General features: G+C 42.1%; 5 protein-coding genes across 5 annotated transcripts; all 5 read right to left on the bottom strand.

The window, feature by feature from the left end:
- Window positions 1-2,661: 2,661 nt before the first annotated feature.
- EAE97_009790 (uncharacterized protein) lies at window positions 2,662-3,620 on the bottom strand (the record flags this gene model as incomplete). The annotated part of the gene is made up of 4 exons (XM_038880305.1): window positions 2,662-2,891; window positions 2,971-3,150; window positions 3,206-3,275; window positions 3,432-3,620. 4 exons carry the CDS (start codon window positions 3,618-3,620, stop codon window positions 2,662-2,664), a joined length of 669 nt encoding a protein of 222 aa, XP_038729011.1.
- An 11,341-nt stretch (window positions 3,621-14,961) lies between these two features.
- EAE97_009789 (uncharacterized protein) lies at window positions 14,962-16,980 on the bottom strand (the record flags this gene model as incomplete). Its single annotated transcript, XM_038880304.1, has 5 exons — window positions 14,962-15,811; window positions 15,889-16,338; window positions 16,403-16,463; window positions 16,516-16,548; window positions 16,605-16,980. The coding sequence occupies 5 exons, from the start codon at window positions 16,978-16,980 to the stop codon at window positions 14,962-14,964; spliced, it is 1,770 nt and encodes a 589-aa protein (XP_038729010.1).
- A 1,258-nt stretch (window positions 16,981-18,238) lies between these two features.
- Window positions 18,239-20,005, bottom strand: EAE97_009788 (uncharacterized protein; the record flags this gene model as incomplete). The annotated part of the gene is made up of 3 exons (XM_038880303.1): window positions 18,239-18,732; window positions 18,783-19,524; window positions 19,577-20,005. The coding sequence occupies 3 exons, from the start codon at window positions 20,003-20,005 to the stop codon at window positions 18,239-18,241; spliced, it is 1,665 nt and encodes a 554-aa protein (XP_038729009.1).
- A 770-nt stretch (window positions 20,006-20,775) lies between these two features.
- Window positions 20,776-21,895, bottom strand: EAE97_009787 (uncharacterized protein; the record flags this gene model as incomplete). Its single annotated transcript, XM_038880302.1, has 2 exons — window positions 20,776-21,280; window positions 21,351-21,895. 2 exons carry the CDS (start codon window positions 21,893-21,895, stop codon window positions 20,776-20,778), a joined length of 1,050 nt encoding a protein of 349 aa, XP_038729008.1.
- An 831-nt stretch (window positions 21,896-22,726) lies between these two features.
- EAE97_009786 (uncharacterized protein) lies at window positions 22,727-25,490 on the bottom strand (the record flags this gene model as incomplete). The annotated part of the gene is made up of 5 exons (XM_038880301.1): window positions 22,727-23,014; window positions 23,067-23,501; window positions 23,561-24,605; window positions 24,960-25,239; window positions 25,343-25,490. The coding sequence occupies 5 exons, from the start codon at window positions 25,488-25,490 to the stop codon at window positions 22,727-22,729; spliced, it is 2,196 nt and encodes a 731-aa protein (XP_038729007.1).
- Between the last annotated feature and the right edge of the window lie 1,035 nt (window positions 25,491-26,525).

Genomic DNA, 26,525 nt, shown 5'->3' with positions numbered 1-26,525 from the left:
TCAAAAGATTCAAAAGTAAACATTAAGTTCAAACATTATCTTGGACTGAAACATCCATATGAAGTGTCATAATAAAGACAGATTCTATTGGATTGAGGCAGTGTTGCAGGAACAAAAGATCGATCAGGAGAATGTTACAATATATTCATTATTTTTAACGCATCCCAAGACGACAGAGGAGGAATGTGCAGTCACAATGGTTACTCGGTCCCCAGTACTTGCAAAATAAATCCAGAAATTCAAAGAAATCCAAATTTTCGAACAGAGAGGAATACCCACCTCCTATAATTTCCTCTGTATGTGTATGGTGGCCTCAGAAAAGGAACTCATACTTTTCAATTTATCTGGCGAGCTGCTGGGTTTCGCGTGTAGACCATGGAAATCGAATCATCCGATGTTGGATTTTAGTGCAACAGTAGTAACTCTTAATTCAACTAGGCATTACAGTATGTGTGCTTCGGAGTCTGATCTATAAGCTCTTGAAAGCAAACAACAACTTGTACCGGATATTCGGGATTATTTGATAGCGTCGCCAAAATTAAAACCTAGCTCGTAATGTCTACTGGGAAACGTGTGGCGTGTATTTATATCTATGGTCGAAAATGTTTCGGAAAGTAGGTAAAGTTTTTGTTTTGGACAGAATTGATGAGTGCACTGATGATTTAATTAGAGTTTTCCAAGGAAAATTGGCAGGATATTATGGGTCTACTATCGGAAATGATCAGAATAATATGAAACAACTGTCGTTAGCCGCTTAATTCGAAAGAAATACTCGGGCAGGGCTGCCAAATTTGGATGGACGAATTGAATTGATACATTTTTCGCTAAAATATTATCTCTGGACCACTCCGTTTCTTCAATTTATACTAATATCTAGTATTTAATTCCATGGACTCCCTAACTTGGTTCTTCTTAATTCCCCGCAGCTTTTCCTCTCTATCGGATATGGGACTTGCTATTCTATGCAAGCGTTACTACTACAGCAGAGGCCTCGTGACATCGCTTCCACGCTCCTGATACATCTACTCCGTTGTTTCTCATCGGGTTCCTTCAGATACGCCTAAAGATATAAGCCTGCGGAGCCAGTGAGCAGGAAGTCCATGAAGATTTGTTTGGGAGGTGCTTAGTTTCTATGGAGGAGTTGAAAATGAATGACTATGAGACGGAACTTGGTGCTCATGTAGTCCAAATAGCCGAGGAAACGAAAATGGAGTATCTCTTTCCGTTGAGTGCTCAAACCGCTATTGGATCGAGCATTTCTATTAATGCAGGGTTAAAAAGAGCGTTAGGGGTACTCTTCATAACTTCTTATCCATCCATTCTCTTCATTGGCTCGAAGCTATGAGATCTTCAAGTCTACATATATTCAAGTAGTGTGTCTCTCTCTTCCACCCAAAGTGCTTGATGTTTATTCTCGGTCCAAAGACGATTTCAGACTAAGGTTGGACAGGTTCCCTTCACCGCATCGGGATCCGAGTTCTCCAGGCATAGAGTCTAGTTAAGCCATATCAAGAGAGTGCAATATCCAGGCGGAGATACACTATCGGAAATCTCAGTGGATTGAAGCAGGTAGGTGAGTAGCGTGTCTCTATTGTCCAGGTTATTTGTACGCCTGGACATTGTTCCTCCTAAACTTTTGTTGATTGAATTAATGGGATAACTGTCTTTTGTGATCAGAGGCCTTGACGATCTTATTTTATCTGTCTATCATTCTAGTCAATAAGAATCGAGTTGATGTGTAAAGTAAACTTAACCTTCTCTAACCTCGATTCGTTACTCGTCATAATGAAAATAATTTTGAAAATGATAGATTGTTCCGCGAGATATTTTGTGTAGAGTAGTTCGTGGCGATTTAGATCTGCGAGATGCGCCAAAGACTACTGCTTTTATTGTCAAATTCAGTGAGATGCCGTTGTCGTTGCATTTGAGTACTTGGTCTCTCGGGAGAAAATAGGAATTTTTTTTCCTTCGGATAATTTACAACTTTTGAACTGCCCATGCTTGGATTTTTTTAAGATCCAAAATTGAAAGACTTTACCAGCGGACTTAATCTATCAAGTGAGCTCAACGGCTTCTAGATGCGCTGCTTTTGGTCATTGATTAATAGTCAATAGTCTACCTTATAAATTCATAAGTCGAAGAATTCTAGACATGCTCAACTGCTACAACCATCAAACATTCGATACCAGGAAATGATATGTATTAATCACGGAGATATCAAGAATAGGTCATGTATGAGAACAAATGGCAAGCCATATTAGTTTAATGGGTATCAAGATAGTAAAATACTTTTTATAATAAAATCCAGCGCGCAACGCGAACGCAAATGCAACGATGGTATAAGCCCAATTCCCCTCTAAACAATGCCATGCCAGGCAAAAATTTTCGCAACTTCTAGACACCATGCGAGGCGAAATCTGACGCCGATATAAATGCAAATATCTATAGTCAGGATGAATTGAGAAAGAAGGATGATCGTGTCGTCGTCTCGTCTTTTCGTAAGTCGTAAGTTCATATCCACCACATCACCCACCCCTGACCATCATCAACAGTAGAGTGCTCTAAAAGTGCCAGGGCGCGAGTGTCACGGTGCGACCCGTGTCTTGGCAGCTGCTGATCCATGCGAGGATCAGCCCCCATGCTCATACTGTATCAGAGGCCCTACGTCAACACCACGATATTCTCCTCATCTCCACCAAGTAACTGTCCATGCCCCCACTGCTCTCCCCTCTCCAATGGCGTTCCCCACGTGAACTTTCCAGCCCATCCCCATCTCTCCTTTTCCGTCACCAAGGTGTTCAGATCTTCCCCTTCTCCAAGTTCACAGAACAACCACTTCCAGACAGTAAAGTCTTCCCCTTGGGGTGTTGATTCATCGGTTATTCTTTTCACTAAATGATTGAGTCAGTCGTTTGTAATTCTGATAGCAGTATCGTTTCAAATGAAAGGGGATATTAAGGAGCTACTTACATTGGATCATGTCCCCATCTTGGTTCTGTACAGCCAAAGCTTGGATCCATAGTCCATTAGATCTATGGTCCAGGAGATGCTGAAGATGAAGTGGCACACTGCCAGGTGCATACCGCTTCTTGAACTCCGTGAAAAGATGAACTCTCGAAGGGCGTATTGCTGGTCGTCCGCCGACCCTTACTAGATATTATTAGCATGAGGCTTTCACTATCCGACAAAGAGTGTTTGAGCTTACGGGCATCCGCACGGTATATGGGTGCGGCGAGGACAGCGCCTCCCGCTTCCAGATATTGTTTCAAGAGTTCCTGTGAAGGTCAGGATTTGTTGTTCAAAATTACCAATGCTTTTGTTCGACGTTTGGAGGATGTATCAGAGCAAATTGCCAAATATGAAATTTTCACGTTCTACATCAACTCTAATAACAAACCTCAACGCGAAGTAAAATTGGAAGAACAACTTACCATGAACTCTGTTTGGAGCTCGACAGTCCTCGTCTCCCAGCTATGGGCCTCCTGGGCCGGAACCCGTGTTTGCTCCATGAGCCGATCGGTGCTTTCGTGGATTAACGACTCCATCTCGGCGCGGTTTTCCGCCAGGTAACTTTGGGCTGCCTGGCGGAAACCGGCCGTCTCCTCGGTAATGGGCTCCATTTTCACCCTCTGAATATGTTAGTATTGATATGAGAAAAGGCGGAAGAGGAATGAATTGTTTCTTGACTTGGCTCGAGGACATAGGAAGAAGATGGGAAATAACATCTTGTGGAGGGCGAGATATCTGGGGTCTTGACTGGGGAGAGTTTACTTACTCTTTTAAAAGGCTTTATGATCTTCGGAGGTCTATAGAATGTGTTAGCATGACGTCATAAACATCAGAATCATAGAACAGAAGTGTGCGGTCTTAAGAAACAAATAGAAACTGACAAATCTCCTTTAGACAGATGAAGTATTGGGACAATGGACAAGACTCTCCAGCTGGAAATTGCAAGAGGTCTGAAATAAAGAGTTATGAGAAGTGTACGGAGTAATGAAGCTTGTCGTACGATTAATCTCTTGTTTACTCCCTACTGGGGAAATGAAGTTCTAGAAATCGATAAACGACAACTGTTGCTAATGGAAAGGGGTTCTTCAGTGAATATTCTCAACAAAAATAAGCCCTGAATGCAAATTATATTTATTGCAATGTATAAACCGTATATTAAAGTAAAGAGGAAAGAGATGGTCAATATGGTTAATGGTCAGAGATCAATAAGTTGAAGACGTAGAAAAGGTTGGTATATCCAAATGACGTGATTCTAGGATCGTACGAGACAGCCGTCCTAGAAAAACTCTCTGGTGTGGATGCAAAATGGGAAGGATCGAAATTGAAGGAGCTAAACGAGCTTCCGGAGATTCGGTAATCCCAGGGGCTTTGTGAGGGTAGTTGAATAGAAGGAAGACCTTGCAAATACTGATGGTATGGCGGATATCAAACGACTATAGTTGAAGTTCTTTTGAGGAAGGTGTGATATGACAGAGGTGGGTCGCTGTGAGGGATTTTTTCAACGTAGTTGATGGAAAAAAGAGGGAAACTTGATCAAAGAGAAGCTTGGCGTCGTCCGAACTATAGCCCACGAGAAAAAATTTGCGAAGGCACGTTGAAATTGACCCAATTGTATGATTTTAAGAGCTTTGAAAATCTCTGGTGTTGAATGCGCAAATAAAAAAGCTTGTGATCTAAACGAGATATTGTGTTTCGGGAGGAGATTTTCTTGAAGTTGAAAGAACGAGAGAGGAAGGTATGGAGAAGGATGCCGTGGTTTATAGCATTACCGAATTGCTCGCCTTGAATGAAAGGATTGATATTTGCGAAAGCAAAAGGTACTAGGAAGATTGTCGACAGCTTGTGGCTTGAAGTTGATAGTGATCGTATTGTGCGGTATATCAAGCTAGCACTTCAACTTTCTTGTGGAAGCAAGATAAATTGACGTCAAGCTTCTTGTATTCTGTGTGACAGTAGGTATTGTTGACTGGAACTTATGCGCAATGGAAGGAATCAATTGTAGGACTTCGCAGCGATAGCAAGAGAAGTGGACAAGAAGCTGTGCGACGACGGGAAGGTTCGGTATCAGATGCTCTTTCGCATGAAGGATAGGAATTGACGGTCAATATGGTTGAGCAGTGGCGTGAGATAGTGACGATGGGTGGTATCGCGTGGAGAAAGATATGTAGTTGGCAACCCTCTTACGCAGTAGTAGAATATAGAGCCTGCAACAAGGTAAAAAGAGATTGAGTGTTGGGGTACAGGCGAATAGGGATGTATTATCGGCGTGGTGCTTGGTACCGCTTTGCGAGTGAGAGTTTGAGTTTATGGAGAACCAATCAGAATCTTGCACATGAAGCGTTGAAAAGGAAGCGCTTGCTATCTGTTGTGGCAAAGCTCAATGGTGAATATTCACACCGTGGCGGTGAGTTAGGGCAAATAACAATCAAGTTTAACTTTTTTTGCAAAGAGGGGAATGACAATTTCAATGAAGAGACTGCTTTGTTGAATGAAACTCACACGATTTTGTCAAAGCACTCCATTTTTTAGACGTTATGCTTCAATAATTTGATAGCAGAAGACATGCCTTTCTCTGTGGACATGACTGTACGCTTTGTTTGAGGTCACTGACCCGACCAATGCAGAGAGTAAATTTTCCATATCCAAATGATGAATAGTAGGCCCTTTTCTGTACATTTATGTGTGAGCTTTGCTTAAGATGACTAATTGCAAGCCTATACATCATGTTGCATGGCCAGACGCTGGTCAAGACCATCTGAATTGATGTCATGTTCATGCACTAGCATAGACTCCAACATGCAACTGTGCCGACACAATGTAAATATACAACAATAGTATAACAGCAAGCAGACTCGTACATTTATCGCTATGGAGTGATTCAATCGTAGAAAATGTTTTTTTTACCTGACTATACAAAGAGGTCAACTTATGTGTGAGGCAAAAGGTAGATGCGGGAGTGATACTTACGGCTGGCGGAGCCATCTCAACCTTCCAATGCGCACAATAGTACTGTAATTGATATTAGATCATTTCGAAAAGCTTGATGTATATCCTTGAGGTATTCCTACTATATTCTTTAAGTGTCAGTACCTTTTGTTGTTGATTCAGCTTGAAGTGTTTGATCTTTGATTGCAGCGACCTTGCCGATCAAGGACTTCCAGATGCCGTCAACAGCAATTAGAAGATGCCCAAAGCTTCAATCAAAGCAGAGAGTAGCAGAAGAATGAGAAGAAGAATGTAATAAGAATTAAATTACATACCTTTGCTTGTTATATATTGGCGTTGAGGTGCTGGTGTTGATTGTGGTACTTGGCTGGTGTGGAGGAAGAGAGAAATGGATTTTGAAGTTGAGTAGGAATGGTTATTTTGAATTAAAGGCGATGGGAAAGATTGTGTGAGCTTAATGGAACTAAGAATGAAACTTAGCCTAAAAGGGTCTTATGTACCTAGATACCCTCGAGGGTCTGTCTAGTCGTTTCTGCCATAACTTTCTGCCACAACCTGAGAACTGTGATATGCTGATATTTGATCCTCCCTCACTGAGTATCTGGTTCTAAAGCATCCATCACTGGTATTATCAGCTTCATTAGATATCCTATGGTAATATACTTTAGTTGGACATTCCTTTCAACCTCCTTTATTGTCTTGTTCTGGTATGTTTTTCACCTGACATACCTGTCTATTCTCACTCTGCAGCAGCAAACTATTCTGGGAGAAGGCTCCAGACTTTCTACTTGTCATCAGTCTTTTCTCTTGATTGACTAACTTCTTGCATTGATATAAACTTTGTTTTGATTCTGCTAACACCTCCATGTTAATCTCAATATTCGTGAACGGTATTCAGGTAAAAGGAATGAAATAAAGCTTCGTTGAAGAGGCAAGAGTCTTGGTCGAAGTTGGTCCTCTGCTTCCCGTCGCTGCTAAAGATCATATATGGTAGGTAACTGCCGAGCAGCCGAATGATATTTCCTATACCTTCTCGCCTTGTAGGCATTCTGTATTCCTGCTGTTCGAAGTTCTATTAATCTCACTGATCCGAACATTAAAGAACTTACATTCATTCAAAGGAAGTGCGACAGCTATAACGGAACCAAAGAAGCAGTTGGAACCTTCGTCTTCCTTCGGGTCGTCTCTAATAGCCACAGAAATCAGTTGCTTACTTGATTATTGAAGCGCTTTCTCTACGCCATCAGCTTTTGCTACTATATACCACAGGAACACAGGTTTGACTTCGAGCGTTATCAGTGTAGGCTTGCACAACAGTGCCGAGTTAAAGAAGTAGCAGAAAATTACGATGATACGACCTGTAGTCCTTCCCGCGGCAGACTATCGTTGATAATAGAAAATACTACCCGCTTCGAAATGGAAAGCTTTTCTCCGGTTCCACTGGCTGTTCTTCCTCTCGAATTGCAGTTGGGCATTGTTCCGACCCGATGGTAATCTATATAAAAAGAGGTTATACACTAGGAGAATGGCATAAACTTACCTCTTTCAAGCTCAGCAAAAGTATTCGGCGCTTCCTCGTACCCGTGAAAGCCACCTCGAACCTCCAAATATCATTTGTTGATCAGCCCTTAATCCCCTCGATATTTTGGCACATGGTCATGAGAGACTTCAATAACAGGTAAAGGACCTTGCTGTCAACCAAATCTAAAGAAGAGGAGGGACAGGTTGGGAGAAGTAAATACTTGATATGTAAGACAGAGTCTGTAAAAGAACATGCTTGTTGCTCGCGTTTCTTATGAATGCTGAAGACCGAATGATACTGACTGCTTAACCACTGAATACGCCATCTTTGTCCTGCTTCGTTTTTCGAATCCGGCCATCGTTTCCAAACCCCAAAGAGCATCTTTCAGCACTGTCAACTTTCACATTAAGCTGAAGCGAAGTAACAAACACAATACTGGTAGAGCGAAAAGCAGATTTTATAAATTTACAATAAGATCCGTGGAGAGGCAGGCGCTTCGTCTTGTCTCTGATCGTCATCGAAGACTGGAAGATACTATTTGCCGATTTGAGAGCCCGTTTCTTTCTTAAACCCCGACTTATCTAAAATACGCAGGTGGAGAAGCACATTCTAAGCTCTGGTGATGACTTCGAAACATGAAACAATATCAGATAGGGTGGAGGCCAGGTTCTAAAAACTCGCGGTAATCTCTATTCTCTTCCAATTGCTGTCGGGACTTGGCCATACTAACTGCTTGTCGACCAAAGAATCTCTTCAAAACCTGACCCTTACATCTTACCCACACACGAAAGCCCTCGTTGCCAATCCTCGTGGTAAATCGACACGAGAAACGACATTGGATAAGGCAGAAGATCAGAATAACAATTGACAGTGAGGTACCTGAATCTTTCGGGATCTTCTCTTTATTTCCGAGTATTACTGACGACTGAAGGAGACTGACTTCTTATCCACCAAAGAACCCCTCTTCCTATTCTAAGCTTAATCGACATCTATGACTCGCGGATCGGCATAAGGACTCATCGCCAGTTCTCAATGTAGTCCGGACACCGAGAAATAACATTATACGAGGCAGAAGATGGATACAAATCACGATAAAGTCTGCGAGGAAGTCGGGGAATCGGCCCTTTCCGTTCCATTTTAAAAGTCATTGAGGACCAGATAGCCCCGATTGCTTGCTCACAAAAGGCTGCATTGTCTCTCTTCTCCGGCAGTCGAATGTTAGACTTTACTCGTATGTAGAGCGCTCAGTGCAAGTCCACACGGCAGTTTGAACACAAAAAGAGATATTATATGAAGTAGAAGACCGTATTTACAACTCACAACAAGATCCATGGAGGGTCGAACTCTTCTTTTAGCTTCCAGACATTCAAGAAATGCCGACGAATAAGCATTGAAAACTCTGAACTCGTGGGATGCTCTCGTTTCTCTAGCTTGCAGCAGTCGATCAGCATGGTTACCTCACGAATATATGGACACAATACTACTTTTCACATCGAGTCGACCCGCAGAGTAGTATCAGAGTAGGCGGCGTGCATAAGTTTATAGCCCACGATAAGATCCACAGGAGGGATGTTTTACATCTACCGTTAGTGACAGACTGGAAGTACCCCTTACATCAACTCGTCCCGTATTGTAATATCATATTTGGGCGACTGATAGGCACTTTTAAATCCCAATGAATTCCGCAGAAGGAGCCGGTCCTCTTTCTGCTTCCTGCCGTTACTGCCCAATCGAAAGCACCGACTAGTCTGAAAAAACTACCAGGGCTCTCTCGAAAGGTGGCCATTGTCTTGGACTCATAGATACAGGAAGGAGCATATTGTCGATTTTCATAATAAACTCAGCTCAACGAATGATAGTAGGCCAGGAGGATCATATATCAATATATACACGGCGGAATTCTGCACAGTGAGATTACATCCATTCAAGGTATCGATTATCACCGATGACTAAGTATCAACTGCCTGGCATCATTAGTCGTCTCCTACCCCCTAGTACCTGATACCTAGCAATCTCGAATAGCAACTACGTCAATCGAAAGTACACTCTCTAATCGACTTAGTCCCGGATGACGGCATTAGATCAGTGTGATAGCCGAGAATCACCGTAATAACAAGACTCGCAGATGGGTGCGGCTCTTTTGCTTGCTTCTGACTATCTGCAGGGACTTAAAGCACTACTAATCACTCACTAGATGTCTTCCCTGCATTGATTTCTCTTATTTGTCATCAGCTGCAGGCACATGAAGTTGTCATTAGTTCCCGTATCAAATGAATTTTGCACCAGCACTGGTTACGAAGATAACAGACAATCGTAACAACGATAGGGTCTTGATTTAGATTCGGGCCTCACAAGACTCCAACTATCAGCGAATCTCCAAAAAATCTTAATAATATACCGACAAGTAGCTCTTCGCCAAAAGCTCAGGAACTCAGGAATTCACCAGTAATTGTCTAATCAACCTAATTGCACGGCGGACATCCGATCATGAAACTAATCGATAATCTATGCAATAAGAACTGCCGCAGGCGGATTTTGATCTTACCAGCTACATATGCTCAGGTAGTGAGAAAACCAACTATTTGTCAGCGTTTGGCTTTCCTCTCTCGCTAGAGTGGGGCGCTAAAAGGAAAAACACGGCAATAGAACACACCAGCGTCAACAGCAAGTAGGTATCACAATTTTGAGGCTGGCGTATGAGCCAGAGTCTCCCCACAGTCTTCCGGCTGTTATCAAAGGTTGGGAAATTTCAACTCCTTATCGGTGAAGTTTTTTTTTCCCCATTGCGCCAATTGATGAGAGACTTACACCCAACACACAGAAACGCATAACGAGTCTCGATTTCGGTATCATACAACGACATTGGATAGGGGAATCACAGGCACATATTATGTAGCATAGTTTATAAAGAGATTATGTCGATCACGAACTCAAGAACATCGAAGGAAAAGAATTTCATTTGCAAATCTCTGGTGAAGGAATTTTGGACGAGCTATGTGACAGAGGTGGTACGAAGCAGCAAAAAAACCACAGTATTTCCAACAACCGGAGTCTACTGCACATCCTCCGCAAACCTTTCAACGATTGAAGACACCGAATATCCGCTCCCAATACATTCCTCTCTGTCTGTTTTGCGAAAGCTGTCGAGGGCTTTATATTCAACATACTTAAACGCGCGAAGCGTTGATGCGGGTGCGGATCTAAAAGAAACATCGAAATATAGGGAAAGCAGACATTTACGGAACAAGGATCGCAACAGAGTTCGTGGAAGCTACAGGGTCCAGAGAATCCAGTTCCAAGGTTTGGAACGATTAAAGTATGTCTGATAACTAGGCTAATGAAATTTGACCGTATCTGGGCTTAAGAGCGAGATAGCGATGGCATCCAGTCGTAAAATCAGTGTAAATTACTATGAGAAATTTTCAAAAAATATTACTACCTCTCTTGCCACGTACTCATCGATTATCAAAGATTGAACGCCATCGCTTGCCTCTCTGCTGAAAGCACTTGCCCATGCGGAGCAGCCAAGCATGTTGATTTCCATAATAGCTAAGTTCACACAAAGTTCAAGACCTATCCGGTCCCTCCTCAACGATAGCAAAGCATTGACTGCTGATTCATTGTGCTGACTAGTTCTCAGTGGATCTAAAGGCTCCACGCTGCCGAAAGCAAAACTAGCGATCATATGAATACAGTTGCAGCAGAGCTCAGGAGGTCCAGAAGGTGGGAGGTACGAAGATAGCCGACAAAAGCAGTGTAGGCAATAGTATTTCCCGTATTTCGTATACGGGTTAGTTTAGTGGTGCGTATCGAGTTTTTTCGAAATATATACATATGTAGTATAGAATTCAATACCACTGAAAGTATTCAATATCATTTAGTTATTTAATATTATTAGTAATATACTAAAATATTAGAATCTAATATAAAATATACATTTCTATCCAAATTAGATTAGAAATAAGGGATTTCTATTTAATTTGAAATAAGGAATAGAATTTTATTATTTAATTTGAATAGGAATATATACTTTATATTGGATTCCAGTATTTCAGTATATTGCTAGTATTCTCTAGATATATGAATATATACGAAAGTAGTATAGCCTCCTTTTTATACATACTAGCTGCAATATAAATATGCTAATACGCGTTACAGTTTCACTGTAGTATACTATTGCCTACACTGGACAAAAGTACAAAATACTGGAGTTGAAGGGCCATTATATGTAAGACAAAAGATTTGGGGAAAATAGGACCGACGAACGGAGGTTGACGTATGAGGATTTGTGGCGGAGTGGGAATGCAAGAGACCAAAAGACAAAAAGCGCTCTGCGTGAGTATTCCACATGTGAGGAGACACAGTAAAGGCAATTTCAGAGCGGAAAGCAAGCAGTTCGAAGATGGTAAGGCGAATTTCTCGAGAGCGAGAGGGGCGAAATACAAAGCACCACGGCGTGGGTAGGAGGAGTATGAATGGCTAGAAGATGGAGAGCGTTATTACAGCGCATTTGAACAGTGGTAATCTATTCCTACGTAGGAACACTGGTTTGGATACGTCAGACTTCTCCCAAAGGTGCATTTGAGTAACAGCATTCAAATGCTTACCAGACAACGTGATTACACATTAATAATGGGATATTGAAGGAGGGGGTTTCAGCGCTTCTGAGGTTGACAGAAACCTACAAGAATTTGCACGTAGCCAGTGCCCGTCTTCCTGCCACGCATTGAGTTCCGCTTCAAATTACAAGTGTATCCCTCGCAAAGGAGTCTAGACAATCGGCCCAGCCCATTTCCAAAAACGCTCACGATAAGCAAAGTTGTGAAGTGGACCCATGTGCAGATTTCAGGAGAAGCCTCACAGATGTTGGGATTAGTAAAAAAGACTGAGGACGATGACCGAATGCATACTTTTTGTAAATTGGAGCAATGATTATCAATATTTTCCCCTATGCCGCAAATTGACCTGGCTCTTTTCGCCAATGAAACTCACTACGAAGGGGAAGTATATAAGCATTATTCGAGAGAACATAGAAAATAGAGGCATGAACAAAATCATGAAGACACAGACACGGTCCGACATGAAGGTTCCTTTCATCCAGCGAGTGCGGAACGAAACGCAGTCTTTGGTGGATTCATCATCACTATCAAATTGGCTCTCAAAAGTTTGTTCATCTTAATGCAAGCAACTTTGCAAGAGTAGACATATTGCAATGCCATCACAACTTACAATGTCTTTTTTTCTACACATCAAATATTGATGTTATTATACGCAATGACACTCTTCACTCCTTGATATCGAGGAAGATGATTCAGTTCCAAACAGAGTAAAGAACATACTTGTGGCTTCCCCCCTCGTTTGCAACGAAACCACTTGGCTATAAACAAGAACTTGGGTGGGAAGCTATCACCTAACAAGCCCATTCCACAATTGACATTCTATTCTCGCAGCTCATTCCTATACTTATGCAATTTCTCAACCGCCTCAGCAAAAAATAACGCCTTCAACAAAACTGCCGCTGTCTGCAACCCTTCTCATTCCTCCGCCCAGCAATATCATTACTCTCAACTAAGAGAAAAAGCTACCACATTCGCGAAGAAACAAATTTACATAGCAAATCATGTATTCAAGGCGATAAGAGAGAGGTATCATAGAAATAGCAAAGAGGAATTCTTCTTCACCCCTCACCCCGATGTTTCCTTTCTCTTCTTCTCCTTTATATATCATGGAACATTGGACTTTGGTTGAAAAGTTTTGATGTTCTGGAATTCCAAGTTGAAATTCCTGATATGAATGAACCTTTCTTCAAATCATCATAAAAGACACCACACCCAGAAAAACAAACACAAACTTCCAAACTTCACAACTTCCAATTCTTAAGTATAAAAAAAGGTGTTTCAAAACTCCTCAACAAAAACGTACAACTTCTCCCAACATCCCTGATGAGCAACTTCAACCTCAACAAACTTATAGCAATCTTCACAATTGCAATAATTGAAACTCTCCAAAAAATTTGTGCTAGCTTGCAGTGCAGGTAGGTCTGTCAATTTTAAGATCATTTTCCCCATCATACATAGGCTCAACGTCGGCCGGGCAAACAATCTTCCATCAACTAACATGAAGTAACATGAACTAACAGGACCGAACCAACCAGTACCCCCCAAACCTCGTGATCTCTGTCTTCGAATCCTTCTGTTGCATATCTGAAAAGTTGATGTTCGAAATTTGGAGGGCTTGGGAGCAGTTTTTTGAAAAAAGTTGATTTTTTTTTTTTTTAGAGTTGGGGGAAAAATAGTTAGTTGGTTTTGGTGATTTTCGTTAGCTTAAATTTGTTAATTTTTTCATCTATGGGTGAAGTTTGGAAATGGATATTTATTTTAATGCTTGTTTGATTGGGTTAATATTGAGGGGGATTGTTAATCTATGTGTGGAAAATCGTTTAAATAAGTTTTTAGAGAGATAGAAGGAGGGTTGAGAGTAGAGAAGTTGATTGTTTGTAGTGTGTGGATGTTTGTTGAAATTTTAGAATTTTATTGTTTTTGGCTAAAGGAGAAAGAATTGGTTGATTTTGAAAGGAATGGGAGGAATCATAAATTTGATTTATTATGATGATGTAGCATGTTTGAAAGTTCACAGCTTTTTGAGAGTAAAAAAGTTGTTCATATGAAGTGTGTGGATGCTCGTTGAAATTCTGGAAACCTTTTGTTTTTTGCTAAAGGAGAAAGAATTGGTTGATTTTGAAAACAATGGGGCAAAGTATAAGGTTTTTTTATTATGAAGATACAGTATATCTGAAAACTGAGAACTTTTTGATGTTAAAAGCGTTGTTTATATGAAGTTTGTGGATGTTGAATCAAATTATCTGATATTGTTCTTTTGTGATAAAGAGGGGAGAACAATTGATTTTGAGAATCTTGAAAGAAAATGCAGAGCGGCCTTAAGATGACGATATGTAAATTGAGAACTTTTTGAGATTGTGGCGGGAAGGGTGTGCATGGTATATTTGATGTGAAGAGGTTTGTGCATATGGAGAGAAGAATCTGATGAATATAGAAAACTAAGGCGACGGGAGAGGAAGAGGGAGGGGGAGAGGTTCTGATTTTTGATACAATGTGGAGTATGCAGATGCAGATGAGGGGAGCTGCAATAGTTGGGTTGGGGCGTTGAGATTAGATGTTGATGTGAATGAAGTGTACATGTGTCAGTCAACATTAGTATATTTGAAGTTGAATAAGATCTTTGGTTTTTTTTTAGGGAGAGCTAGGTAGCCATTCACCACATTTCCTTGAGTGGAATGGAAGAATAGTAAAACAATAAGATAATCACAGGAGCTCCAAGATATCTATCACAAAATATCAAAAAAAGTAACCAAACGAATGAAATCAACTATTCTATAGAATAAAACTCCATTATACAACATGAACATTCATAACCCTGTGGTCTTCAAACGACCACAGCAATAACAATCATCATCATCATCATCTCTACATCATAGCCATCCCCCCAATAACAACCATCGCTCCCCAAAGCACCAACCCTCCACCAACCACCTCCGCCGCACCTCCCTCAAAAGCAACCACATTACCCTTATCTCCCAAGCTCAACCCCGGCGTGGGACTAGCCACCGATCCCGCCGTCTCATTCCCATTTCCCGCCTCATCGGGATAAAATGGTTTAGCCACAATGACCCGGGACGGACTTTCCGTCCCCAAATCCGCATCTTCATCTCCATCTCCCGTCCACGCAACAGCCTGTTTAGCAAGTCCCTGAAGCTGTCCCTTCAATTCATCTTTTGCCGCGTTGAGATAATTCTCCGCATTGATATCGAGATCGAAATCCGGGATGCCGCCAGATCCGATACCGAGGAGTTCGAACGCGGGGGTGACGCTGGAGAGGGCCGGAGAGGCGGGGATGAAGTTTGTGAGATCATCGGTGGGGTTTTCTATACAGGTGAAGGCGCGGGTTAGTGGACATTTACCACCGCTGCCACAGTTGGGGTAGCTGGGATCATAGCTGGGTTCGGGACGTGGAGAGGGAGTGCAATTACCTTCGTCGCCGAAGTCGCCGATGCTTCCGAAGACATCTGATATATGGTTGAGGATGGATTCGTCATCTGTGATGGGGTTATTGTTACCGATGGATTGAGAGGGAGGCCCGGCGACTGGTGTATTGATTGGAGTTGGAGCGTTTTGTGATTGCTGTGGACCGATAGGAGATGCTTGTGGTACATTAGCGCTTGGCGAAGGCGCCGGTACTGTAGGTGGAGTGTTGGAAGGTGCTGGGCTGGCGACGTTTCCGAGTTGATATATCTTAACTGATTTAACTAACCAGTATCTAATTACATCACTTTAGTCTCTTTTCTTTCCCATTCAGCAGAAAGAATAAAAAGAATCTCAAGGATGGAAACTCACTGATCACCAAAAGCCTCCGGCTTACCCGCCACATAGTCCACACAAGTCGCTGCCTTTGGTCCACAAGTAGCATCACTTGACCAAACAGCACTTCCCCAATCACCACAGAATGTCGTATCAAAGATCAATCTATTCTCTTTGAAATGAGTATCAATATCACAATCACCTTCGAAATTTGAAACTGGAGTTCCCCATTTACTTGGATCGGGATTTGATCCGTTGATATCTGCGGGTGCTGTTCCGGCTGGGAAGAAATAGACACGGATGTGGGAGGAGGTCCATTCCATGGCATAGATACCACCGCCATTGAGGTTGAATCCTCTGCCATAGCTGTTGGTGCGTGGATCGCTGATTCCACAACCGACACCGACGGGGTTGGCGAAGTTGTTGCAGTTGGCGCTTTGAAGAGTACCAGTTTGTCCAGAGCCAGCAACTGAGCAAGTTGGCCCACTTTATTCGTTCATATTAGTGAAACTGTCCCAAAGTGATGTTTATGATTTGAAGGGAGACTAACGAGTGTAAAGACATGAGATTGTGGTTCTGGCTATTCACACCCTCAATGACGTCGATTTCTCCTGAAACCGCCGTTAGCAATTGACTTCTCCCTAAAGATGCGGTACAGCATACCATTGTATGGCCAATTATTACCCACAGTCCACACTGTACGAACAGATTAGTCTAATATCCACTGACAGCTACCAGATTCATTAACTCACTCGCTGGCCATGAACCACAGGCGCCACCAGGCATATGACCCAAATCCGCAATGAAAAGCCCATGGGTCCAACTCTTTTTACTTTCAATCCTCACGCTATTTCTTCCCGGTCCACTAGGATCCAATATCTTCTTGGAATCAACTCCCATGTAAACCCCATCACTTCTCACAGATATCAATCCTTGCTGCGACGCATCGCTCTCACTCACATACGTCACAAAACCATGAGTCGGATCTGGCGCTGTGAAGAAATCAAACGCATCGAAAAAAGTGTTGCCACTATAGCTTTCTTCTAATTGGTATCCTGTGAGTGCCGTAATGGAAGTTATGAAACTAGAGATGGTAAGGCATCTCAAAAAGAGTGATGAGGTTGCCATTTTGGACTATCTTCAAATGTATGAAGGAATAAAGGAGATGAAGAAAAACGAAACGAGGAGAAACGAGAGACTGAATAAAATGCAATATTATAAGATAATAGGAAGAATGAGCTTATAAGAGGCGGGTATTAGAACACATTCTTATGTTCTTCATATTTACTTCTGAGACTACTAGACTCAGGCCAAGTGTTGCCATAGCCACTGGTTTCCGTTGCCTCCAACCCATTAGGTATTTATTGATATGTTGGGAGTATTTTTAAAATCTTCTCGGAATGAAACTCGCATTCCTAGGGATATTGACGTTGGTATTGGTCACCGGAGAATGTTCCGTTCCTCTAGTTTCCATCAACCGAGCAAAGGGGTTCAGAAAGCGGAGATTCGAAATGCACCATATGAAGAATGAAGGGGAAGTCAATAAATGTATATATTGGATGGACTACCATATAAGATGTACTTTTCTTTGGCCTAACCTCCTGTTAAAATTACTTACTGAGTTCATTGATGTTCCAATTTTGCACGTTACAATCTCACCCATTGAAGCTTGCTTAGGAAGAACGCGATGGTTTGGTAAACATTCAGATAAGACATAAACCCAATTGATAGCATAGAACACGGTAAGAAAACTCGAAATCTTTCATATTCTCCATGTCGATCTGGTCTAGAACAGAGTTGGTTGCCAGGTGAAGCATACCTAGGACTTGCGCTTCGAGTTACCTTGACAATGTGAGACATTTGAGCGATCGTCGAAGTAGAGTACATAGATCATCAATTGCCCTGAGCAACGAGTAGACTCTGTTGATGATCTTCGCATGGAGACAGTATCTCGTGGCTTACAGCAAAGCACTTGAGATTCGGAGTCGAGAATGACAATCGAGATCTATGAATCACGTGTTACGAGCATCTAAAGATTCTGTTGCACATCTACAATTTTCACCTTTGCAAATTCATTTACGTCTGAAGTTGCAGCTTAGATATTCATTCTATCGAAATGAAACAAAATCGACATGCTTTGAGACTCATACAATACGTCACGCTCAGAATCCAAAGCTTCTATTGCAAGATCATAAGAAAATGGACTTCGTAAATATAAATATAATGTTGTAAAGTAAACAATCTCCCGAATCCCTATCCAAGCACCAACACCGACCAAAGCGCAAATCCTCAATCTTCGATTTATAATATACAAAAAGATCATTTTGTCTTCCCTCTATTCTAACAAGAGTACAATCTTTTGCATGGGGCTTGATTCATATCCCTCTTACAATTTCATTCCCAATGCTTTTCCGACTCTCAAACTCTGTCTGATACTCAGATCCAACATAATTTCCTCACTTCCTCCGGGAATGGCATAAGCTCTAACATCTCTGTAAAGTCTCTCTACCTTTCCACCTTGTCCACCACGACTATAACTTAGACCTCCAAAGATTTGACTTGCCTCTCTGGCACAAAATTCAAAGGTAACAGTAGCTTGAGCCTTGAGACCTGCGATTGGCCCACCAAGTCTCAACATAGCTTCTGTCTCTCCCATCTTTGAGCATTGGTAGATGAGAGATTCAAGCCAAGAATATGAGGCTTCGATTTGACGGGCCATGTGAGCGAGCTTGAGGCGGATGACAGGGTGGTCAATGAGTTTCTTGCCAAATGTGCGACGCTTATGTGCGTACTTTACACATTCCTCGTAACAGACACGGGAGAAACGGAGACATTGGATGATGATACCGATTCTCTCATGATTGAAGTTGGTCATGATGACTATGATATTGTTAGCGGGTTTCCAAAGACATAATTCTAACGAAACATACCTTTGAATCCTTGGTTCTCCTTTCCGATAAGATTTTCAACTGGAACCTTCACATCCTCAAATGTGATATATGTAGTTCCACTAGACCAAACACCTTGACAATCCATCTTTCTCGTGCTAACGCCACCAGCCGATCTCTCGATAAGAAGAACACTGACACCATTCATGCCATCCTTTCCGGTTCTAACCGCAGTTGTGAAATAATCACACCAAATACCATTAGTGATCCATTTCTTTTCACCATTGACGATATAATGTTTTCCATCTTCAGTCAGCTTAGCTTCACAAGTCAAATTCGCAACATCAGAACCAGCATCTGGCTCCGTAATAGCCAAACAAATTCTCTTATCACCGTTCAAGATCCCCGGTAAAATTCTCTCGACCAAAGGTTTCTTTCCAAATTTAACCAAAGGCGGACAACCAATTCCGAACCCTCCGATGACATTCCACACAAATCCACCACTTGCCGCACGCGACAATTCATCTGTGAGAAGCATTTCATGGAACAAATCCCATTTCTCGGGCGCCACGCTCTTGATTCTATTCTCTGTGTATTGAGTTGGATAATGCATACCCATCAAGCCAGCCAAATATCCTCGAGTTCCCATTTGTTTGTATATTTCCTCTGGGACTTTTCGTGCCTCGTCCCATTCACCGACATTTGGTTCGATTTCGGCTGATACCCATTCACGGATTTCTTCGCGGAGAGCAGCATGCGTCTCATTGAAATATGGCGAGTGGTACTATTGACACATTAGTGTAATTCGCAGATTCGCAAGAGTGGAAAAGACATACACCCTGATACCACGATGGATCCGCAAACGGAATCAAATCACCATACGGATCCAATGGTTCCGACTCCTCCTCAACCTGCTTTGCAGCGGCTGTTGGAGCTGGCACCACAGCACCGCTTTCCGCCTGTGGCTTGACTGCTTCTTTTGCTGGTGGAGGAGTCGCAGGTGGTGTTGGTGGTGCGGCGGCTTTCTTTGTGTCTAATGATCCCACCTGTAGCTTTGCCTTGTATTTCTTGAGAATACCCTCATTGTGGTATTTCCAGAATTGTTTTGAAGCATCTTTTCCGGCAACTCTTGTAAGAATCTTTTTGCCACCTGGATGGTCGTCTTGGAATTTTGTGAGATCATAGACATCTTCATCTACGACAACGAAGAGATCATCGGGCTTATTGTGCGATGCAACATCACTCTGACTGAAAGTCTTCGACATTTTTCTATATGTGTTGGGTTCGTATTGTATGATTTGGTAATGTAAGTCTTGCAATGTAGATGTATTGATTCTAGATAGTAAATAAGAACAAGAAAGTAAGTGGATAGGAATAAAGTAGGTGAGGTGTGAAGAATAAGATGTTTTTATTAATTATTCGGAGATGCTACTCGCTTTTGTTTGATCAGCAACTTTCTCTTTCACATGTCACTTTCACTTCAAACAAACATCGCATGCAATTCTTGATTCAGCTACACCCCGTCTTCCGTTACCAACCAATTTAATACTGCATTTAAACTCTCTTCACCCCGGATTTTCTCCATCTTCTACATGTAAATCCTGTCACCTGCCTTCCGGAAACACCTCATGTGCACTCTGTCTTACGATTTCCCATTATATGATTGGTCAATACATCGCATTTGACATGTGAAATCCTACCGGTTGCACTTAGCGCTGGCACCCGGATGCCGAGGTATACTCACCAACACCGAAAATAGAACACACGTGACTGTTCTCGGTGTTTTTGAGATTCATTTCATTCAAATGAACTCAAAGAAGTGCAAACGAAGAACTCTCAGATAAAGTACTAAGTTTCACCGGATTCTTCACATGTCATGCATGCCACTAGATCTGACTTGGGATGGAATCATAATATGCTATGGTATTTTACTAATGAACGCTCAAGTCAAGTACGAGTCAAATACTAACTTTTGGCCGTGCAATGTTGCTTCAAAAAATCCTCCCAATGATATCGAGCGCATCCGTTCCACTGTTCAAACTTCAGACCACCCCTTATAAACAACCCGACTTCCATAAACTTGTCCCTTCTTGAGCAATACTTGTCCTCTCCACTTTTCCTCATTAATTGCATTGACATATCGACTTGGCTCGACACAGAATCCACTTCTTGCTCCTCTAGCCTCAAGTCCCTCAACTGCTGGTACGTCGATGTATTTTCCAGTATAGAATTGGAATGCGGGCTCGGTACTCAAAACTTCCAGATGGATACCAGTTTCTGGGTGAGAAGCTTTGACTAATGTAGTGAGAGGCGAAGATCGTGTATCGAGGGGAGTAGATTCGGATTTTGCATCCACGATGAAACAATCATCAACATTTGGTTCCTCGGGTCCCAACGTAAATTCCTTGTTAGGTGTAATACTGTCATATGGCTTTGGTCCAGAGGTAGGAATACCTCCATCGTCGACTGGTAGGTAGTCGTTGGTACATAATGTGACTTGTGTACCTTCGATTGTCGATTTGCCAGTGAGGTTGAAATACCTGTTATGACATCAATTAGCTCTCTTCTGAGGAAAACTAAAACTAGTTCAGTTAAACAAAGCCTACTCACGAATGATTGGTGACATTGACAACTGTCTCTTCAACTCCCTTTCCATCATCCACCAGCTTGACCTCATATTCCATACCCAACACTCTGACTTCCTTACCATCGACCTTTTGTTTTCCAGTGGTATAAACCACACTAACATCCAACGTTCCCGGATAACCCTCCTCACCATCCTCATCCCTCAACGTAAACTGCACACTCTCACCCCCCTCCAATCCCTCTACTCCCGGAATTTTTCTCAAACCCACCAACTTCGGGCCTTCCCAAACACGTTTACCCCATCCCTTTACACCACCATGTAAAGCATTCACCCCATTATTCTGCGCAAGAGTGTAAGATTTTCCATTCAAAGAATTGATTTTCGCATTCGCGATACGATTCGCGACTCTTCCGATCGTTTCACCAAAAAATGGCTGATTGTATTTTTGATATAGCTCTGCGGTTGGAAATGACTGGACAATATTCACCGATTTGTCTTTTGTGGGGACGAGGAAGCTTTGGATGATGGCTCCCAAAGGGAGGAATTCGAAATCTGCGTCAAGAGGCATTTTGATATTTTCGTTGTGATAGTTGACGGTTGTAGGACTTAGATGAGTGTGAAAAATTCAAGATCATGTAAAATTGTGAATCGAGATTTCCTTTACGAGAAGAAAATTAGTGAGGTCATATGAGGAAGGAGGGGTAAATGTGTCTTCAGCCTGATTTCGAGGAGGTGGGGTGAATCTTTATGGGGAAAGTGGGGGGTGGGTTATCCATGGAAGACTATTTTTCCGTATAAGTATGATTAAAAGGGGGCTGGTTTTAGATGAATCTTAGGTACTTCGCCTAGTTGATATTAATCCATGCAGTTTGTGTTTATTTTTAAAACCCCAAGGGGACATCGAAATGTTTCTCCAGAATCCAGATGTCAATTTTGCCAGCGTTCTCTCTGTTCAACAAAAAGGCTGGACATATCATTTTGTCAAAGCCCATAGCAATAACTTGATATCTTATAGAAATTGCTCCGGTTCTATATAACGTCTGTAGTGACAGTGATACGACATTGTTGAATGAAACAAAACCTAGATCCAATGATTAGTGTCTCGCCAATTTTCCAAGAATTTAGCGCTCCTGCCCCTTTTTCGCTTCCGAGATTGATTCCTCTTCATAGACTGAATTTCTTATTGAGAGTATATTTAAATAAGCTAAAATCATCTTGCCAGTGAAACTCGCCGTATAGTCCATACAATAAAAGCCTAACCATTACCCACAGCTTTCTAATGGTATTTCGGGGTTGTCCCGCGCGTAGAGGCCCTATTACCATAATCCTGAGTCGTATCAGGCGTGTAAACTGAGGGCTGCGACTAAGCGTATTGCGAGACAGGTTATTCCGGGAGAGGCTATTTTCCGAGATCACTCGGCCAGGTGCTCAGCCTTTCCCCTTGCTCCTCGTTCAAGAAACTGCGGTAAAGAAACCATCTTGCGATCCAATTGGTACAATCTCTAGTTGGACGAGCAAGGTTCCAATAATAAGCCGTTTGATGAGTGCCACCTTTATTTATCGATTCCATAGCCAGGTTTTTTGAATATTCTGTAAAATCGCTCCAGTCGTAAGGCGTTCCGATTTCGTCATCTTTTAGGTGGGCTTTGTCGGAAGTAAGCCATGTGTAAATGGTCTCCGATTCTTCCTACGCATCTGTGAGCATGGAATCCGGTGCGTAAATCAAGGATAATTCTTACTTCCATCAGTGCATATGTTTCAGGATCTATTTGTAGATGCTTCATAAACGCTTCTTTAGTCTCTGAAATGGCTAATGGTTCTAGCGTACTTTGAAGTGGAGCTCTATGGCTCCTCATGTGATAATCAAGGAAATCTTTGCGTAAATAAGACATACCACAGCCAGGCAAGTGGCAAGCAAATCGAGGGGTGGGGGCAACATTATTGACAAGAGATCCAGTAAGAGGAGCCGGAGGCGTAGATGCCCGGTCTGCTTGCGGAACTGCCCGGGCGGATCCTAGAATTTCACCATCCTTAGTTAAAAGCATACCTACGATGGTAGCTGCACTCTTAATAGGTAATTTATGAGAATCCGCAACACAATTATCCACCTGTGTGAGCTGATCATCTCTTCTAGATTTCTCGATCGGTCTTTCATCAGTTTCAGACGCAAAAGTCTGTCCAAATTCCTTCTCTGCCAGATTTTTTGTTCTTTCTATTTTAATTTTAGATGAACTTTTGGAGTATCTTGGCTAGAAGTGTAGGGTTCAGCAGCAGTGGTAGAATAGTGATATGACGAGGGGTAGGGAGTGATGTTATTGAAGCCAGGGTTGGAAGAGGATGGCATTTGCATTGACTTTTGCCTTGTGTAGGCTGGAAGAGGCAATTCGTCGTTGATACGGGCTGGTGGTTGTTGTTTCGTCTTTAATGACTGGTTATGACCACTCCGAGCAACTTCCAGCGTTGAAGGACTTGATGAAGAGATTACCTTTATGCTTGGCTTCTTGATAATACCCACAACATTGAAGGCCGGATGTTTTCCAAGGCAGACCCATATTGGTGTTGGCATGGAAACCAAGATTAATGTTGAAAGACTACGGAATTTAGCTTCAACAGTGACAGATTTGGCAATAACGGGCATCATGCGAAGCCATTCAGCGAACAAATCCGCAGATAGTTCAGGAACCAGATCTTCGTCGAGTCTCACACTTAGTAAGATCCTTGGAAATTGCTCATCGTCAGAAGGCAGGCTCGATATAGGCGATGAACCAGAACCTTGGTCAGAATCTGTCCTTTCATTGATCTCGAATGAAGCGGGACTTGGCGAATCCAGTGATTGTGAAGGACTTCCGAAAGACATTGGCTCCAGCTTTGGCCTTGGGTTTACTGAAAGTTGTATGCTGGATGGTAAAGCTTGATTTTGAGTAAGAACGACATGTAGTGGAGCTTTCTGTAATTCTCTGCCTTCAGGCATCCAGTTTGTTAGTCGGCACAGTATTCTATTGTACAGAACCGCTGCAGTAAACTTTGGATATGCGCTCAACAGGCGTAATTCTGTTATCAAGGCATAGGTGAATGAATGGCGCCCGACGCCATTTGCAACATCGTTGAAGCCACAAGCAGCAATAAGCTCTGCAGTTCCACACCCTTCTCCTGTATTAGCAGTGCCCGAAGAGCAACAGTCAAGCAAGAGTAGAACGTCGGATTGTGCTTCTTCTAAAGAATTTTGGATCCCGCCCCATTTCACCATGCTGAAACTAGGGTCTCGAGTATCAGAACGACTAAGCACATGAGGTATTAGTTTAATGAGAAAACCATAGGAAAGTTCTTAAGCAGGATATCCAATACTCTCGTAGTAGCAAAGTTAAGAGGAAATTCCAGCGCCAAATCAACATACGAAACAAATCCAGGTCCCAGAATGATGCCAATATCTCAGATGAATTCGATACTTCGTTTGGTTTCAAGAAAGCAACAACTATCACTGGCTAACTATCATCCAGACAATTGAACACATTCGTCGAACCCGAGGCTTTTCAATGACAAAATACATTCAAATATCAAGATTTTCGAAAAACCGGTGTGTGCCAGATTTAAGCTTAGGAGTGTCTCGTAGGAAATGTTTATTAATCACTTACCTCACCCAACAAGGCTGCCGGTTTTGAGCTAGCATGCCATGCCCGCCATAATAAACAATCTTCAGGTCTTCCTTACTGTCTTCATCTAGTTCAACAAAGTCCAAGATCTTTTGATTCAATTTTTTGTGGCTTCCGCCGCAGGGAATTCGATATATTTGTACTTCGTACTTGTAAATGGAAGCTAAAACAATACCTAATTCATGGACTTCTAGCGAAACGGGCAATTGCAGGTCTTCATCCTCCCATAATACAAGAAGAGCATAGACTCGGGCATATTTGGCTACAGCACTTCCAGTTAACAATATTTTCGCGAAGATTTGAACATAAAGGCAGACAATCGTTCACACAGAGTGATCAGATGTTGAGTGTTGAATATGACTTACTCTTTTGATCACTCGGATAGGCCGCATTAGCAGCTTTTTGTACCCTTTCACCAAAGTCGTGTAAGGTGACATGATACTGTAGTTGACTCAGATCATGAGGCTCCATTGAAGGGTCAGAAAAGACATCGTTCATTTCAGTGTCTGTCATTGTTCCATTCAACTTCAATCATTGAACTTTTAGAGTACGATTTTGATATTGAAAGCTTCATTCCAGGGTAAGAGAGAATCAATCTGCAGTCAGCCTCATCTCACTGAGTAACCTGAATTGGTAGGTGGTATTAGCCTAGATGCTGGTAAATCTTGTGTGACATCGCCACGTTTTTAAAAATCACGGATTTCGAGGAAGACTCGAAGAGAAATTGTCGGGGTCAATACAATACGCTTTTATGTCTCGGACCTACTGATGGGTCACAACAATTATTTGGAGGATTGAGTCATAAAGGTATTGTTGGATTTTTGAAGGCAGTTGGATTTGAATAAGCTTCAAGGTGAGTGACTGAGCTAGCTGGACAGAATTGGGGTGACATTTACCTGTGATTTTCAGAGAGAGGAGTATTTGACAAACATTGAGCTGACACCCAATCATACCCTTTACTAATTCATCGACCTATTATGATGTTTCCTCCCCAATCCATACCTATCTTGCGCGAAAGTGTACTCAAGCATATACTCATTGATATCGCTATAGAGTGAGCCCCGCAATCCTACTTGCAAAACTCGCCCTTATCGTCATCCTCAGTCCATCATATGACTATCTGCAACTTATCCTCTTGTGGAGCGATCGCAGACCCATGACTGGGGCTGTAATTAGTACTTGTCATCAAAGCCCACAGACTTGTATTGAATGAATCAAATACAAATATTTCCTAGCTTCCGCAACAGGAAACAATGTGCCAATGTTATATTTGCAGCGATGGAGAGATATATCTTGGTGAAGCAGCAATCGTATATCAAGAATCTTGGGGTTTAGATTAAATGAAAAGTATAAAACAAGAATGTGGATTTCCGAACTCAAAGAAACTTCCTCCTCGAGCGACATGGAGAGAGCAAATGTAAAAAGAATAATACGAGTACCGTCTCTATAGTTATGCACATAAACGAGGTGGTATCCATCACCGAAGTACACTGCACTAGTGCCAACAAATACTGTATATACTCTCTGAAGCAACTTCGGCATGTGATC

The sequence above is a fragment of the Botrytis byssoidea genome (assembly GCF_014898295.1).
Source record: "Botrytis byssoidea strain MUCL 94 chromosome Unknown BBYS_023, whole genome shotgun sequence".
Classification (NCBI taxonomy): domain Eukaryota; kingdom Fungi; phylum Ascomycota; class Leotiomycetes; order Helotiales; family Sclerotiniaceae; genus Botrytis; species Botrytis byssoidea.
The sequence above is the reverse complement of the archived record's forward strand: the minus strand, read 5'-3'. Positions and strand labels throughout refer to the sequence as shown.